General features: G+C 45.4%; 1 protein-coding gene across 7 annotated transcripts in view; it reads right to left on the bottom strand.

Moving 5' to 3' along the window:
• The window catches only part of ZMYM4 (zinc finger MYM-type containing 4), a 36,442-nt gene extending 26,283 nt beyond the window's left edge, over positions 1–10,159 (bottom strand). For 4 of the 7 annotated variants that reach the window (XM_064398613.1, XM_064398616.1, XM_064398617.1 and 1 more), the window contains exon 1: positions 9,956–10,156. In XM_064398613.1, coding sequence (XP_064254683.1) covers positions 9,956–9,997 — 42 coding nt within the window. In that variant the 5' untranslated portion in view covers positions 9,998–10,156. Of the gene's footprint in view, positions 1–9,955 lie in introns of all 7 variants that reach the window. The other 3 variants (XM_064398612.1, XM_064398615.1, XM_064398614.1) reach the window with 2 other exon arrangements.
• Between the last annotated feature and the right edge of the window lie 8,215 nt (positions 10,160–18,374).

The following is an 18,374-nucleotide window of genomic DNA, read 5'->3' as shown; positions in this document are numbered from 1 at the left end:
TTTAATGTTGATCTAGAAGCCCATTAACAGTCAACTAAGTTTACACAGGTGTAAAACTAATCCCCAAAAATACTGGATATACTAAGTGCTCATACAAGCTGCTGAGGATAGGGACAGCAGGGGTGGGCTGCTTTTAGAGAAGAACATGGAAAGGAACTTGCTGCCATTTGATAATAATATCAGAGCATGAAGTTGTAGGAGGCAAAAACAATAGCCTAGGTCCTTGACTCTACACTGACCTTTTTGGATCCTTTTTTGCTTCCTGTCAGGAATTCTCTATCCTCTCCAAAAATGTCACAACAGATGATAGGATGAAGGGAATTTTCAGTTGAGATGAAGCATGAGCTCATCCTTTTCTCAGAGCAGATTTGGATCAAAGTAGTTCTTTAACTCTTTTGAGACCCATAGAACCTGGGGGGAAATATTCCAAGTCCTACACAACCCTGGCTGCCTGGAACACCCAAACTCTAGGTATCCCCTCTCCTCTTCTGGTGGTAACAAATCTTTTGCCAGCAGCTGACAACCCCAGGAATACCGGTATTACCAAGGGATACATGTTGTAGTGTGCATCTCTCCAACTGTTTCATCCAAAGAAACACTAACAGGCAAGTCAGCACAAGGGGCCACCTGCAAGAGCAGGAGGGACTCCCATAAACTTTATGGAGAAGCTGGAAAACATTTACAATCTACCTGGAAAAAACCCAAGACACTTCCCAAACACAAGGTCAGCCTAGGGAAAAAAAAAACAACCCTGTTTTGTTTCTTCACTCATTATTTTGTGAGATCATCTTGGATATCTTCTTCTTTCCAAATGTTTTTGAGTACAGAGGAAGATCTGTGTCTGTGGTCAAAAGCTTTCCCTGAAAATATTTATAAAGCAGGAACTCCAGCATCTGACAATGCCAGCAGCCTTATCTAAGCCACCATCTAGTTTCTGACTGTGAACAGCATCAGAACTCCCACATAGTGTAAATTTAAAGGGAGAAAACCAGGGGAAGTGTTGGGATGATTGTGTGTGTGTACACATATGTATCTACACACACATAAATATATATATATATATATATCCCAAACAAATTACTCATTCTATAAATCTATAACTGGACTGTCCCTGAAATTAGAGTTTATACATATTTTCTCTGCATTAATGTGGGATATTCTCTCAGTTATACACTTCTAGTCCCTTCCCCAAAGTCACTGCAGTCTTGTTTAAGGAAATCTTGTGTATCACCAGTTACAAAAATGTATCACTTTAATAAATCATGGACATTAGCTTTTAACTGGATTACAGTCTTGTATCACCCAAAAGTGAACAACACCCAACTTACTATTTCTACATTATTCTATTACAGTTCTGCAAGGCAATTCCCTCTCTCCAGTCCTCATGCTTCCTCCTTTCATCACTGCTTTTATTTCTTCTGCTCAGATTTTTTAAGATTTAGTGAGAAGTGGAGCAAAAGTACTTGAGGGGCAAACATGGAACTGATGGCATTTCCTCTGGGTCACTTTTGCCAGATTTAAGAAGAAAGGTTCCTCAACATCCCACATTAAGTCTTTGATAAAAGACTTTCCTACAAAAGGAAAGTCTCAGGAACAGAGTTTTCTGTTCAAATATCAAGGCTTCAACTCAGTCCTCAAAACACACTGGCAGTTGTAAAACAAAACTCAATAATACAATATTCTAAACCACCTTCATTAAATCACCTTGGCAAATATTTGCCAGAGAATAATTCTTAGTGGTTTTAATAATTTAACTCCATAAGAGTTTAATAGAGAACAATTTGAGTTTGGTATTAGTGAAATTCAATGTTTTAGGCTATACCTTTTTAGTGACTGCCTCATTAGCTAGGACTGCACACAAAGTGGTGCTCTGCCTACTCAGGCTGTAAAAAACAAATAAATGAATCAATGAAATGAAACAAGAATACAGAAATAGTGCCAAAACAATGAGGTATTTCTGAAAGCAATGCGACTTGCTTAAAAGTAACTACTCCATAAAAAAAGACAGCATTGCTTTTATAAACAAAATAGAATTCCACCAGATATGTCACTGTTTTTTCATAGATGTACATGAGACTCTGATGGAGCAGTGTCACAGCCCCAGCCCTAACCTGCCTTTGCTGGGAGCAGGGGACAGAAGGACACAGATTTACACTTCAATACAACATGCTAATTTGAAATAACTAAAAAGCTGATCCATACCTTCATGGTGTTCAACATAGCCATGTCATCCATAAATCAAACAATTCATAGATTATTTTTGTGCAATATAAAGAGACAAGCTGCCCATGGCTACAGTATTGCTTTGTATGCAAAACACAGAATTCCATTAAGAAATAAACAAAACAGTGTATCTACTTTACACACACAGAATGTCTTTCTAATAAGCTTCTGAAGTTTGATCCTAGATTTAACATACCCATAAGCAAACTGTGGAAAGGAAGCAGATGTTAAGAGAACTGCAATTAAAAATAGTCAGAAATGATTCTCAGTTTGCCTGTAGTTTCCTTGTCCCTCTATGCACAGCACAACCTCCACTCCAGAATTCATTCAACTGACAAGACACCATTTGAAACAAAAAAATAAAAAAAAAAAATAAAAAAGGAATTGAAATTTCAATCGCTATTCTTGAGGCAGGTAGGGTGAGCTCAGGAAGCATCCCCTGACCTTTTCCACATGGCAGGACCCTGGCAGGGATGGCAGTAGGGATGGCAGCAGGGATGCCAGGCAGGGATGGCAGGCAGGGATGGCAGGCAGGGATGGCAGGCAGGGATGGCAGGCAGGGATGGCAGTGGGGATGCCAGGCAGGGATGGCAGTGGGGATGGCAGGCAGGGATGGCAGGCAGGGATGGCAGGCAGGGATGGCAGTGGGGATGCCAGGCAGGGATGGCAGTGGGGATGGCAGGCAGGGATGGCAGGCAGGGATGGCAGGCAGGGATGGCAGCAGGGATGGCAGGCAGGGATGGCAGGCAGGGATGGCAGGCAGGGATGGCAGTAGGGATGGCAGTAGGGATGGCAGGCAGGGATGGCAGCAGGGATGCCAGGCAGGGATGGCAGGCAGGGATGGCAGCAGGGATGCCAGGCAGTGATGCCAGGCAGGGATGGCAGGCAGGGATGGCAGTAGGGATGGCAGTAGGGATGGCAGGCAGGGATGGCAGCAGGGATGCCAGGCAGGGATGGCAGGCAGGGATGGCAGCAGGGATGCCAGGCAGTGATGCCAGGCAGGGATGGCAGCGGGGATGCCAGGCAGGGATGGCAGTGGGGATGCCAGGCAGGGATGGCAGCAGGGATGCCAGGCAGGGATGGCAGCAGTGATGCCAGGCAGGGATGCCAGGCTCGCAGCCAACCGCGCTGCACCTCTGCCAGCGCTAAACTCCGCGGAATTCCGCAGCGGCTCCTGCCGGAGCTGCCTCCCACGGCCAGCCCGTACCTTCGGAGCACCTGGGCAGGGAAGAGACGGGGTAACAAAGAGCCAGGCTGCTGCACAGAGCTGCCGCAGGAAAGGAAAGGCGGCGGCAGGAAGGGAACGCGGCGGGGTCACAGCCACGGAGCCGAGCGCCGCAGGGCCGGCAGAGCCCCCCGAGCCGGCTGCGGGACCCCCGCACCGCAGGGCCACGGCACCTCCCTGCCCGGGACAGGTTCGGGTCCCTCTGGGGACAGCCACAGCCTCAGCTCGGCTGGCTGCTGTCGCTGAGGATCCCCCGAGCCATGCTGAACACTTGAAAAGATTGTTCTTAATCTAGTCTGAAGGTGATACGGTGGAGATGGTGATGGGAGTTTTTAAAGGGAAATCCCAAATGTGAAAAAGCAGGCATTTTCCAGCTGCTTGTGGCTACCTACATTCTGTTCAAGAAATACAGTTTCACCTTCCATCTCACTTACACATCTTCAATTTTTAAGTGTCAGGACAGAAGATTTAAGCAGGTGCTGCTCTCCTTTCATTTCTGCATTTTAAGAATTCTGGATCATTCACCAGAAATCACAGGGAGCAGTTCAGCATGGAATTTTATCATCTCTTTCTGTCACCAGACTCTTCTGATATTCCTGAGCTTTTGGAATATTCACAGGCCAATTCCAAACACACCTTGTAGTTTCCATACCCACCCAGCACACACACAGAACCTGCATGCTGTTACCAACATGTATGGGGCCAAGATGAATTTGTCAAACACACAGAAGTTGCAGAGAGCCTTATTTTTCCTGCAATATTGGTGGGTTTAATCTACACCTACAAAAACCATAGGATGATCCAAGCCCTTCTCCCATTCACACACAAAATCATGGATTTGAGAAGGAAGCAGCTCCACATGTGATGGTTTCACCTGGCAATCACAGGATCCCAGACTGGTTTGGGTTGGAAAGGACCTTAAAGATCATCTTGCTCCAAACCCTGCCATGGGCAGGGACACCTCCCACTACCCCAGGTTGCTCCAAGCCCCAATGTCCAACCTGGCCTTGGACACTTCCAGGGATCCAGAGGCAGCCACAGCTTCTCTGGGCACCCTGTGCCAGGGATTCACTGCCCTCAAAGGGAAGAATTGCTCCCTAATATTTGTTATTAACAAATTTCCTTGCAATGGTCTTTGCAAAGAAACCAGATTTTGATGTGCTTTGGGCTTTCCAATTAAGAAACAGACACACAGCAAGCAAACAAACCAAGACATCCACAAGAAAGACTTTGTTTCCAAACAAAGAACTTCTTCCCTCAAAACCTCACCCCTGGCTCTGAGCTGAATTTCTCTGCTGCTGGTAAGACACAAACTACCACTAAGGCTGGGATTTTGGTTACACTGTAAATGAGCTGAACTAAAAATAATTCCATTTTCTCACAGCATAAGGCAGGACAACTAAATGGAAATGACAAGGATGTAAAAATCCCCAATAGCAGAGCAGGGTCTGTGTCACAATATGTATGTTTATGCTGGGATGCTCAGCAGTTATTTACTCCAATCCAAGCATTTCAGTTCAGTTACATATTTTAGCTTATTCCACAAGCAGGCCAGCACTGTCCAGATCACAAAATGTGTGCTTTTGACCAAAGCTTTCAAAAGTATGGCTAGTGAGAAGATTATGTTCTGCAAAGCATGGAAACCTCCTAAATTCCATTTAGTTCAGAAGCTGAACAGCTCCTTAAGAGAGAGCCATCACTGTGTCCTTTAGGGAAAGCCAGTGCATGGAATACAACCAAGAAGTGCCAAAGGTGACCAAAAGCAGCACTAGAACCTCAGGAAGATCACTCCTCTCAATGTCTCTTCCAGAAAGATTATTAGCTATGTTAGAAATTAGTTGCTAGTAGTTATATTATTAATAGGAGAAAAAATAAACCAAACCCACTGTAAATTAATTCTTAGAGAAAGTGAACTGTTTGAACCTGAAGTTCCCTGCTTGTCATTAGAATCTGTCCTCAATTAATGAATCCACAAGGTGGTTTTGTGCACAAATTGGGAAAATTTACAACTGTAGCACTTTCTGCTTGGCAAACTCAGCAGGACCAGCCTGGTTGGTGTCCCAGCCCCACTCTGGTGACTGGGCTCAGCTCCACCAGGTACTGCAAGAGTTCAGTGCCAACAGCAATTGATGGTGCAAATGGGAGAGCCTGGATGTACATCCCATTCTATTTCAGTATTCCTGTCCTTAAGAGACAAAATACCCACTTCATTCTTCAAATACCTTCCTAACTCTGGCTTCCTTTTTGCCTTTTCCACGATTAAACACAACAAAATCCTGTTAATAGCCTGTATTAGCTGTCCTTCATAAAGCTTTCTGAGCAAACAGCACCATATAAAGATGAATTTCAATGCAGATAAAATCTTTTCATGTACTTTCAAGTCTTTTAAGAAGTATCAAGATTCATAGAAGTACATAAATAACTTATTAAAAAAATAATAATAATAAAAAGGAAGTACTCCAAAATGTCTCCTGTGGGAATAACTCTGTATAGTTGTGCTAATTCTGTTTCAAGTTCTTCTCACCTAAATTTAGACAACTAAACATTAGTTTATTAGGCTAATGATTCAGGTTTCCTCTCTTTCCAAAGGAAATTAAAGAATTCTGGCAGCAGCAATTTATCCTGCCCTGGGACTGTGGACCAGCTACCAAAAGGGAAAAGGACCAAATGTAGAATTAAAGCCTTGGCTTTGTTACCAAAAATCTGATGTATTAAACTGTGGCTATGACAACAATTGGTCATCACACTTTTTTTACTAAAAAATTCAAAGGCATTAGACACAACACACTTTTAAACTATCTAATGTAGAGGTAACCCCTATAATACTTCCAGCTAGTCTTAAAATTAAACAAATTTATCTAAAGCATTAGAAAACACAGTAACCAAAATGAAATACATTACCATCATTCTTCAATCAGCATTTGCAGAAAGGATACATACATCACATAATTTTTTTTATAGATATCAGTTTGGTAAAGCAAATTACAGTTTCTTAAACTTTTTATTTCCCTTGGAATTTCTGAGGAGCACTTGCAGAGGAAAAAAGAATGGCTCTACAGGCAGAACACAGGCTAAGAGGATGGACACTGCAAGCACGCCCAGTCCTGCTGACGTGTCCTCAGTGAAATATTCTCTGCTGCAGAAACCTTTTGAAGGGTTCAGAGGATCCCAGAGAACAAGTGTTAGGAGCAAGAGCACGAGTGAGGTCCAAGAGCTCTCAGGCCTTTGCCACACTCATGGAATGGATGATGGAAATCATCTGAACTGAGTCAGTCATGGACAGAAAACCTTGGAGTTTGGGAGAGAAAACTTCCTGTGAGACTTAGGGAAAGGCATTCTGGAAGGAATGAGGGTGCAAGAGTCATCAGTCGTAGAATCCCAGGATGGTTTGGGTTGGAAGGGACCTTAAAGATCATCCAGTTCCAACCCCTAATGAGAGAAGAGTTGAGATAACCAGTTCAAGAACATTGTGAGGGATTTCACAATTAAATTCCACAATCCCAAAGATGCAACAGGCCTTGAAATGGGCACAAAGAGCTGACTTAACTTTCTGTATTTTACACAATGTGAAAAGTCTTAACATAAATGCCTGGGATCGATTCTGCTCATTTTTGGAAAGAGAATTCAAAGATTATGACATAAAAACATCCTTTGAGAGGTGCACAAGCCTTGGCAGAGAAACATTTTCATCATCTTTCTACCATTCTGGAGTCATTTGGCAACAAAACTTTCTAAATAAGATGATCTCCTTCAATTTTTAATTACAGTCATGCAAAATTAAAAATCTTTTGCAAACATCTGTTTTATTAATGTGGACACCCAAGTGTTCACCTGTTCACACCACATTAATTTCCAACAGTTCAAGTGTCAAATTTCAGTACAGCCCAAACTGTCTTGCCTAGTCCAGGGGGTTATTGACAACTGTTGTAAATAAATGAACATTCCAGTCAAACCAATCAACTGTTCAAAACAATGATATTATACACAAATTAAAGTCGAATTACCAAAAATATTTTTATAAACCATAAAAACCATACTAGCAGATATCTTTCAAGTTAATATTGATCTTATGCAGTAAATGTTTTCCTTAGCATACACAACAGTTTGATTAGGGCAGAAATTAATCTGCTCTAACACAACTTTACCATAAAAACTTCCCAAAACCTATTAAAAAAACAAATTAGATAAACTCCTGTCAGTCTTAGACTGGCAAAAACTTTATTCTTTAGTTTGTTGCTCATTCATGGATTGAGTTAAAAGATGGTGACTGCTTAAACATGGGATTTGCAACACACCAGTTTCAGTGTATGTGCTTCTGGAATAATTGCACAGATTCTAATACTGAAAAGAACAATTCTGAAAACACCACCAGCTGCTAAGCTCCTGTCTGAAGAAATCATTAAATCACTCTTTATTTTCTCCACACAAAGGAAAATAATTTTTACAAGAAATGCTTGTTATGCCTTAGGCACAAGGCTTGGAAGAATCCAAAACCATGACCTCCTGTAGAACGGGAACTGGGCCACTATGGGGAGGAGAACTGGGGTATGCAGGTCTTCCATGACCTCATTCATTATTAGATCTCTGCGTGCTGGATTTAGTTTGCTAACCTCACTCCTCACAGGCTCCATCATTGGGAGCAGCTCAGGATTCACTTCTCCCCACATTCCTCAAGAATTTCTTGTGGCAAAACCAGCATTGGGACGATGCCTCGTGGGCAAGTTGTGTTTCCTCTTTCCTAACTTACTTGCCCAGGGCAGCACCACTTTCCTGGATCATTCCTAACTTTTCCTGAAGTCCTCTGCCTCAGCAGGAGCAGAGAACATTGTCAATGCCAAGAGCATGGGAAGCTTTCCATAACCCACAGGGACACGTGGAGCAGTTCCTGATGGAGACTTCCAGACTTGGCACCCAGGGAATAATTAGCCAACGGAGAGAGAAATGATTTTTCCCGAGACCAAAGAAGATGATACTGACCAGATGATAAATTTGTTATTCCTCAAGCTGACAAGCTTGGGAAGAAAAAAGACAACATTCTCTTTTTCTGCAGGTAACACCAAGTAACTCCACAGATAAAAGGAGCATGTCAAGGCAATGAGCACGAAGAAACCAGAGGCACCAGGACAGGCTGCATGACCTCTGGGCTACCTGCTCCAACACTGACTGTCCTCATGGTGTACAAGTGTTTGCTTATGCCCACTAACCTTTCAATCCCTGGCAATGAAGTTTAATCCAAGATTTCTCTCTGTCCTACATGCAGCCATTTCCCTTCACACATCTTGCAGCTGGCCAATATCTGATTCCCCCAAAGACCTGCACATTTATGTACTATCTGTGAGCAATTCCACAAAATTCCTGGAGCCTGTAAGCAAAGTGTTTGAAAGACACAGGTTTAAGAAATTTGCAGATGATGTTCATTCCCTAACTGCAGAGTTGTCAGACACACAACTCACTCAGTGAGACCCTGAGAGGTCATGCTCTGTTTGGTAACAATTACTTTCAATGTTTATCGACTTTCACAAGTTTCAAGTTGCCTGATACAAATTCAGCATTTAAACTTCTCTCCCCTGCACCAATGGAAAACTTGAGCCTCTGCTCTTGTCTTCCCCAAGGCTGGAGAATGGGAAAGCTTCTTCATCTTTGGGAAAAGGGAACTGGACAGCTCAGTCTTGTAGTGGGCTATGGACTCTTCCACACAAGCAGAAACATGACTTAAACTTCATTCCTGGCAAAAAGCTTTCAACTAAATGCTACATGTGTGCAGGAAAGAGGGCTGGACTCATGGCAAGATTATTTTCAGCACTGCTTAAAACATTCAGCCACAGTTCCTTCACAGCTACAAAGAACCTTCCACTGGTTTAAGAGATGAAGTAATCCTTTAAGTAAAGTTGGACTTGATCATCTTGGAGGTGTATTTAATGATTCTATGATACCAAATATAGATGAGAATGGACAGTGTGCTTACAAACCAAGAGGTGATGATGATGATGGCCCAAGCTGTGACAACGAAGGACCAAGAGCTGGGATGTTCATGGCTAAAGGTACTGGCACAAGGGTTACAGCCAAGTCCTGGAAGGGGCATGGCTGACACAAGTCACACAAGGATTGCAGCCAAATCCTGGGATGGCCATGGCTAACAGAAGCCACTCAATGGCTACAGCCCGAGCACCCAAGAGCTGGATGCTGCTGCTGCCATCTTGACTCACTCTGGCCTGACATGGACAACTGAAATTAAGAGGAGCAGCAAGGACATCGTGCTTTAAACAAGGAGACGGACGGTGACGACAGCTCCTGCTCAGTTTATTATTTAAGTGATGCCAAGACGCTCGTGGCGATGATGCTTGGACACTGCCCTGGGGCAGGGGAAGCCGCAGGGCCCCGGGGGGCAGCGCTGCTGGCCTGCGGCCGGGCAGCTCGTGCGGCTCGGAGCCCCCGGGACCCCCGGCGGGGCCGCGCCTCGCCCGCCGCATCCCGCCCCCGCCCGCGCCCCCCGCGCCCCCCACTCACCCTGCCGCGGGGGCCGGGCCCCTCCTCCTTGGCCTCCGCCATGTTGCGCCCCCCCCTCAGCTGTCCCAGCCCGGGGCGAGGGGCCGGGGGTCACTCCCTCTCAGCCTCCCCCGCGCTCCGGGCGGCGGCGGCTCCGGGGGGCTCCGCGGCGCGGCGGGCGGGGCTGAGGGGGGGGGCCCGGCGGCTCCCGAGGGCGGCGGGGCGGGGGGGGGGGGGGGGGGCTCGGACCCGCCAGGCCGCGGCCGCTGCTCCCGGAGCTGCCCCGACCAGCCCAGCGCGGGGCCGCTCCGCGCATGCGCCGCACGCCTGCGCGCGCCCGCGCAGGCGCGGCGGGGGCTCGGCGGGGTCGGGGGTGGCCGTGAGGCGGGGGGGACGCGCCGGGATGGCGGCGGCAGCGCCCCGGGAGCTCGGCCGCCCTCACGGCGCCGCCGGCGGCGGCACGGCGGCGGAGACCTCGTGGCGTGGCTGCAGGTGGCCGGTGGTCTCCCGGCGGCTCTGGCGCCGCCGGCGTGAGGGCCCGGCCAGGCCACAGCGCCGCCCTCACGGCGCCCACCTCACCTGTGCTGCCTATTGTACCTCCGCTGCGTCATTCGCGAATGAATTCGTTCTGAACGAAGTGATTTTTTTAACCGAATTTGTTGGTACTGTTGCAAAATGTGGAATATGTAAAAAAAAATTTTTAAGGATGTTCTGTGATGTTTGGTGCGTGTGTGCTTTCAAGCCTCGCCAGCAAGAGGGGAGGTTTAATCCGTGGAACAAATAGCAGCTCGAAAGGTGTAAGAGAAACAAGTTATTTTTTTGGTCGAGTTGCCTTGTTAAGGTTCAGGCCTGGACATGCTTCATGATCGCAGACCTTGAGGGAGTTTAACAAAGCCTGGGAGGAGGCTTTGGACACAGGAAATGCACAATTGATGGGCCACAAAGACACCTGGCAGAAGTGCCATGAGCAGCGAGCACCCAACCCAGCCTGCAGCCGGCTGAGGGGAAATCCTGGCACGGGGACATCACCACTGCCCACTCATGCACCACCCACCCAAGAAACCAGCAGAAAACAGAAGAGAAACACTGAGCATGGCACTAATTAGCATGAGAAGCAAGAGAATCATTACCCAGTAGAAGGCTAATTAAAAGAGAACTATGTAATGTGTAGCCAATGAACGCTGGTGGCCTATTAAGAAAACCTTTGAAACCACATGTGAGATACAGATTATTGAAGTTTTTTTGTTATTGTGAGCAATGCTGGACATTGCCAGCACCCAGAAGTTGATAAGGACAATGCATTCTTGTCTCTTTAATAATTAAATAATCTATCTGCTAATTAAAACTTGGTCTTAAAGGAAATCTCCACTTTCCAGTTTATCTGATCTGCACAATTATAGGCTGGTGCTGAGCTGCAGCTGCATTTCAGTGGTGGCTGAAGTGATCCTTATATAAACACTGTCCTTCAGCTGGCCTGAAATGCTGGATGCAGAATATTGGGATTCATTTAGGAAATCCTGTCAGGTCTCTCTTAGAAATCATGGCATTCCAAGGACAGAGAGATAATTAATGTGATAATTTAATAATTACTGCTTTTCACTTACGCAATAATCCTCATCCTCAAGTCTAAATTAAAATAATCCTTATCCTGAAGTCTAAAATAATTATAGTTGATGAGTTGTTTTGTGTAATTTCTCAAAGTTCATTTTTTTATGGCAAAAGATGTTATATGGGAACTGTGAGCCTGATGTGAAATTTTATAGTAATTAAAAAAAATTATCTTCAAATAGCTACAAAAATTAATATTTTAATCGTTTTTTAATGGGGACAAAATACTGTAACAATAAATAATTTAATAGGGATTTATATTTAATTTTTTTAGGAGTTAGAAATTCTAATACTGTCTCAATATAGGGCTGCTCACGGGGTTCCCCAGGTGTTTTGCACCTGTGAACACACAGGTGTCCCAAAAGCATGTGGGTCACAGCACAGGTTGTGGGCCAGCTGAAAATGCACAGATTTCTCAATGGCATTTTCTAGGGAGACAGAAAATAGAGAATTAAGTTTACTACATAATAAATATAATAAAGAATAAATATTTATTAACTTGACTAAAATGCTGAGACATTCAAGTACGAGGAAAACCTTAATAATAATAATAAATAATAATAGTTTGAGTTTGGTTTAGGAATTAAGATATTTAGGAAAATAAACCTGCTTTTTTCTTTTTGCCCTCTGCTTTCTGAGGCTTTGCAAAGGCTGCCTTCATGTTTTCAGGCTGAAGTTTAGAAATTGTGGGTGTTTTTGTGTTGACTAAACCTCTTTTTTCATGTCATCCCAGTGCCAAATGCTCAGCCACTCAGGAGAACCTCAAATACCACGAGAACCCAACAAAACTGCTGTAACTTCTTGGGGCTACGCTGTAAATCCCCACAGTATGGTAGAAAGTGAACTTGTTCAAGCATTTTAATGGGAACAGCCATCTTTGTGTGATTCTCCTGAGTAAAGCAGGGAGTGATGGAAATATCTGAACTTTGAACATCCAACAGGAAATGCTTTCAAAGTATTCTGTGAGAAATAGATCCTGTCACTGCATCAGGTGATAAATCAGCCGTGTGCTGTTGAAATCTCTGCCTGCTGCAGGTTGGGTGATGCCACAATGGACAGATGAGAGGGTGACAGTGAGAGCCACCATTTAAAGCCAGATTGACCCCGGTGTGGGCTGAGATACCCAAACCTGCTCTTTGCAGGGGGTTGGAGCCAGAGCAGGACATTCTTCAGCTTCTTCAGCCTCTTGACTCTTGGGTGTTTGCCCAGCTTTGGGAAGAGCTGACTGTGGCCTTGAAGGGGAGAAGAGGAAAGATGCAGAGAGACTGTTTCCACGGCCTGGAGTGACAGGACAAGGGGAAATGGCTCCTCGCTGCCAGAGGGCAGGGTTAGATGGGAGATTTGGAAGGAATTGTTCAGCGTTCACTCCTGTGAAGGTCACAGGAGCTCTGGCACAGGTTGCCCAGAGCAGCTGTGGCTGCCCCTGGATCCCTGGCAGTGCCCAAGGCCAGGCTGGAGGGGGCTTGGAGCCACCTGGGACAGTGGAAGGTGTCCCTGCCCATGGCAGGGTTTGGAACAAGATCATCTTTAAGGTCCCTTCCAACCCAACCATTCCATGATTCTGTGATTCTACAGGAACTGTCTGTGCACTAATGTGGCTAAAAAAGACACTGCAGAATACCTGGATAATGTGGTGATGACTCCAGCAGAACAGACCAAGATAAATGCCTGGATAAGGCAGGGGAAAGATAAGATTGTTCCACACTATTGTTTTTGAATTGCTTTTTAATTCACCCCTGTAGTGCCCAAATTCCAATCTGCTGCACAACCCTGTGTGAGACTATTCCTCTTTAAACCAGTGACATTTAAAAAGGAACCACGAAACCCCCTCCACATGCAGGCTGCAGTTCAGTGAACTGGATGAATGATCTTTGCACATCCCCACGGGCATGCACAGCTGAATATAGATCACCCAGAAAAGCTGCCAGCTGCACAGAGTGGGGCTGGGCACTCCTGCAAAGCTGCCAGTCCTGTGGCTTGGGGCTGGGCACTGCTGCCTCTGCTCCAGCAGAGAATTCCAGCTGCAGGTGGAACAGCCCTGCTGTGTGTTTCAGGCCAAACATGAATTAATAACAACAAATAATCACGTTTCCTTTCTAGTGAGCATCCACATAAGAGCTTTGGGAGATGGGTGGAGGAAAATATGGCTCTTTGCAGATGTTGTATCCACAAAGAGTCATGAAATGGTTAAGGCTGGAAAAGATCTCTAAGATTACCAAATCCAGCCACCACCACGTTCACCACTAACCATGTGGTGCTTTTGGGCACTTCTTTGTCCTTGTTTTTGTCATGGACTGCAAAGGGATGTGGAGATGAGCAGCCAGTGGCCCTTTCTGTCCCAGAGATGGGCAAAACTGTGGACACCTCTTAATTTTAGGTGCTCTCATACTGCAGACTCTTCTGAAGCAGGGCTGTAATGCTGTAAGAAAATACAGGGAATATTTCAGTGGAAAAACAGCTGCAGTGGTGTCTCCTCTTGAGCCCTGAGCAGACAGGGGAGACCCGGGGACAGTGAGGATGTGGGTTTGTGCCCCAGCTCAGGGCTGCTCTGGTTTGTCCCTCCACGTGCTGGGTGGGATTTGCATTTCCCTGGCGCTGGTGATGTCAGGGGCTGCCAGGACAAAGGGGAACAGGAGGCTTGGAAACAACAAGGATCAAGGGAAGAGAAAAGCCAAGTTTTAAAAAGCAAACGCTTAGTCATAGAGACACAGACGCAGGAGGGCTGGCAGGGGCCTATTTCCATCCTGAAACTCCCCCTCATTCCCAGACTTGCTCTGGCTGTGTTTGCTGTTACCATCCCCTTCCCCCACCACCCACAGATAACTGAAGGAGCAGCCGTTGAAAAAGGGAAAAAAAAAAAAAAAAAAAAAGGCAGTTGCCTTGCTCTGCCTGCAGGAGAAATGTCAGGAAGTGTCTGGTGGTGGGTGGGATGAAAGGAGGAAGCTGAACTCTAAAGAGAATATTCTAGCTCTGCTCGTACAAACAAATGCCCCTCTGTGTTCTGTTTGATAAGAACACCCAGGAGCAGGTCCTCCTGCGTGCAGGAGTGTGGAGTAACTTACACACCTCTGAGTGATTTATTTGTGCATGCTGCATTACCCCCAGCACGCCATGAACTGGAGGGGAAAAGATGGAAACAGCTTGGGAAAAGCACAAGCATCATCAATAATTAATAGTGCCTTTTTTGTAATAGGAGTGATCCAATATTAATTATGAAGTTAATTCCTGTTTGGATGGTTTGTGCATGTGTATGAAATTTGGACCAGGATTTAAGTTCAGTGCAATCATGCTTTTATTCTAATTACAATAATTATAAATCTATTTTGCATCCTCTTTTTAAGTCTCAATAACACAGGCTTTTGTTTCCAAACATGCCAGACAGCAGTTTTTGCACACCAAATATGGCAGCTCTCAGCTCCCCAAAGTGAATCTGGTTATAAATAAAAAAAGAAATTGTTTTGATTAATTGTTGGTGTGCAAGTGTGAAAATAAGCCCAGAACATGAGTCAAGATAAATACTTTGGATTTCTAAAAGTCACAGAATCAACAGGGAGGAAAGAACTTAATTGCACACATCATGAAATATTTAAACAGACAGTGACCAACGTGCAGATGTGGAAGGCAGACTTTCATAGCTAATTCTGTCTTACAAACAGCTGATGCTGCTCTGCATCAGGGACTGCATCTTTCTTACTCTGGAGCCTTAAAAATTGTCAGTGCACCATTTTGAAGCTTTTTTTTTTTTTTATACTGGGTGATCTGTTGGGAAAAAAAAAATCTATGGTAGAAGCACAAAACCCAGACAGAGAACTGAGTTTAGGAGAGCCTGCAGCAGGGCAAGGACTCTACCCTGCACCTTCTGGGTGCCTCTCTGCTCTGCTCTCCCTTCCCACTCCTCCCTTTGCTTCCTGATTCTTCAAATTCCTGAGCACCTCTAGTTCTGGGACATACTGGAATTTGTGCACACAGCCCTTAAACTGTTTTCTTCTGGGTCAAAATTTTCCAGGGAGTGCAGACATGGCATCTCCTCACAGTGTTTAATTGCTTCTTCAGTAGGAAGGGATGTTAGTGGGATTTGTGTTTGTTTGTACTTGGGACACTTACAGAACCTCATGGGGTAATTATTCCTAATTAGCAACTTGGACACACGCTGCTCCTTCCTCCTACAATCTGCAATTAATAATACAGACATAATTCAGATTTCTCCTTGCCAGTCTTGTGTTTATGTTTATAACAAGAGGAAACAGTTGAGAGAAAAAAAATGTATCTGAATCAATCACCTGCTGAGCTCCACACAGGGATTACCTGAGGATTATCCTGTGCTTGTGGCAGCTGAGACATTCAGAACTTTGGGCACCTCTGTGTCAGCCTGATTCCTGTCATATTCCTCTAAGGTCTTTTCCTCATTAGTCACAGACTGCTTCCCACCATGGCTTAATTCAATTTTTAGATCAGTTTTACAGTATGAAAAATTCTCAGAATTAGTGACACTAGTGTTATTTTAAAATAGATTCATATTTTTCAGGGCAAGAAAGATCTGGACTTCTTCCTTTTTTGCTTTTCTCAACAGCCCCTATTAAACTGAACAAATGTATGTGTGCACTGAACATCCCAATAAACAGATCAACGTAAGGATGGAGAAATTCTTCAACCACTTCCTCGGGTGTCCCAGAACATTTCCAGTCTCAGCTATATTTGTTTCCAGTGGAACATACTGGGGAGAACATCCCAAGCTTTTTTCCACAGTATCTGTTTTTATGTGAAACCAGCCAGCTGCCCAGCATGAACACTTAGGTGATTGTTACCAGAGGTTGTTTTTACTTCAAGTCCTGCTCAGGCACCAGTTTTTCTCTGATTTGAAGACGAGGATAAACTCTCATATTACAGCTGCAAAACATGGACTCTTACCCTGGCCTCTACTAGATCTGGAGAAATTCAAAGCCACTTTGCAGACTTCACATAAATTCCACAGATTCTTGTATAGATTTTCCATAGAGTCATAGAATCACAGAATATCTCGAGTTGGAAGGGACCCAGCGGGATCATTGAGTCCAGCTCCTGGTGCTTTCCAGACACCCCATCAATCCCCCTGCCACAACCCAGCCCTTCCCTTGAGTCCTGTCCCTGGTCACACAGAGCAGAGATCTGAGCTGCCCCTCCCTTTTCTGTTCTGATCTTTGTTGTGCTGATTTTTACAGAATTAGGAGAATTATACTCTTTGAAGAACGATAAAAATTAGTAGCTCCTGAAAACACAGTTCACTTATACCCAAGACACAACACAGGCAAACTCAACCCTCTTCCACTCAATATTATTTGTTTCCTGAAGAGACAGAACCAGATGTAACAGCAAGGCGATGCCAGTTGTTAGTTTGTGATAAGAGCCAGCCCCAAATTTGTTCTTGCAGTGATTTAACCTCTGAGACACCTCGTGGTGGAAACACTCACTGCCGGCAGCAGGGCCACGGCCAGAATCCATTTTAAAACAACCTGGAGTTTCCATCCTGCAGTGCTTGGAAGTGGCTGAAGTCCCACAGCCAGTATGACACTGATTTGGGGCCAGAATCAATCTGTGGCTCCTTTTTTATTTAAAATATATAAAGCCACAGAGACATTTATTTTGTTCCTCTCCAGGGGTGGCACTGGATGGGCTTTAAGGTCCCTTCCAACCCAAACTACTCTGCGATTCCACGATTCAATGAAGAACGAAACTGGCCTTTGACTTCCCCAGGGTGTCAGAAATATTTATGTGATTGATGATGTTTTACCACAGCATTGCCACAGCTCCAGGTCTGTGAAGTTAATGTGGGACTTTCTCTTGGGTTTCACACAGGTTTGATTTTTTTTATTTATTTTACACCTGAAACTGAACGTGAAACATTCCTGGGAGCTTGAGATGGGGATGGACGGAAACACTGCTGAAGGGAAGGTATAAAAGGTATAAAAACTGGAAGGTATAAAAGGTATAAAAATGGGAAGGTATAAAAAGGCAGTGCTGGCGTCATGTTTTTTCTCCTGCGTGGCACTGCTGAAAGCAGGGACACTGAAGAGCTGGAATGTGCTTCTGGCCTGTTTTCTGTACTGGAACATGGAATGTCGGCACTGTAACTAATATGGTCTTCGTACAGCTGCTTTATTTTTCATCTCAAAATGCACCGTGGACATTTTGGGCAGCTGGCGTTGCTTTTTGTTCGCACCAAGCTCTGTCCTGCTTTCCTAGGGTGTCTGGGAAGTAACTGCGGATCGCTGTTCCCAAATCAGGGTTCTTTTTAAGCGTTTGCCTGCCCGACTTTTGACACAAAACAGACTGAACGTGACTCCCTTTGCTGGCGCCGGGGTTCCACTACCACCCTTGAATGCATAAATCGGATATTTTCTATCTCAGACTGGGTCTCAAAGCAGAAGCGAAGGCTCTGTCCACGCTGGAGCAGTGAACTGTAATTGAAAATGCGTTTATTTGACATTTTTCCAGCCGCAGCCAGGGTTGAGTGCGCCCTGAGGCGCCGAGCAGCCCGGCCCGGGCCGCCCCTCCGCCTGACTGACAGCTGAGCCAGCCAATCACGACCCGCGCTCCCGCCGTGACTTGGCCTCCCGCCGCTCAAACTGCCCAATCAGCACGCGGGGGGTTAACGGACCGTCCCGTGCCAACGTCGGCGGTCAAACGCGCCAATGGACAGAGGGCAGGCTCGTTACCAATGAGATCAAAGAGTTAGCGGAATTGCGACACGCTATTGGTGACTTTGCTTGTCAGTCACCGCCGCCGGTGCCGGCGGTTGGCTGATGCGGAGGAGGGGGGCTTCCGGGGGCGGGCATACTATATTAGGGGCGGACAA

This window comes from Passer domesticus, chromosome 24 (assembly GCF_036417665.1).
Source record: "Passer domesticus isolate bPasDom1 chromosome 24, bPasDom1.hap1, whole genome shotgun sequence".
Lineage (NCBI taxonomy): Eukaryota > Metazoa > Chordata > Aves > Passeriformes > Passeridae > Passer > Passer domesticus.
This window is presented reverse-complemented; position numbering and strand designations above follow the sequence as displayed.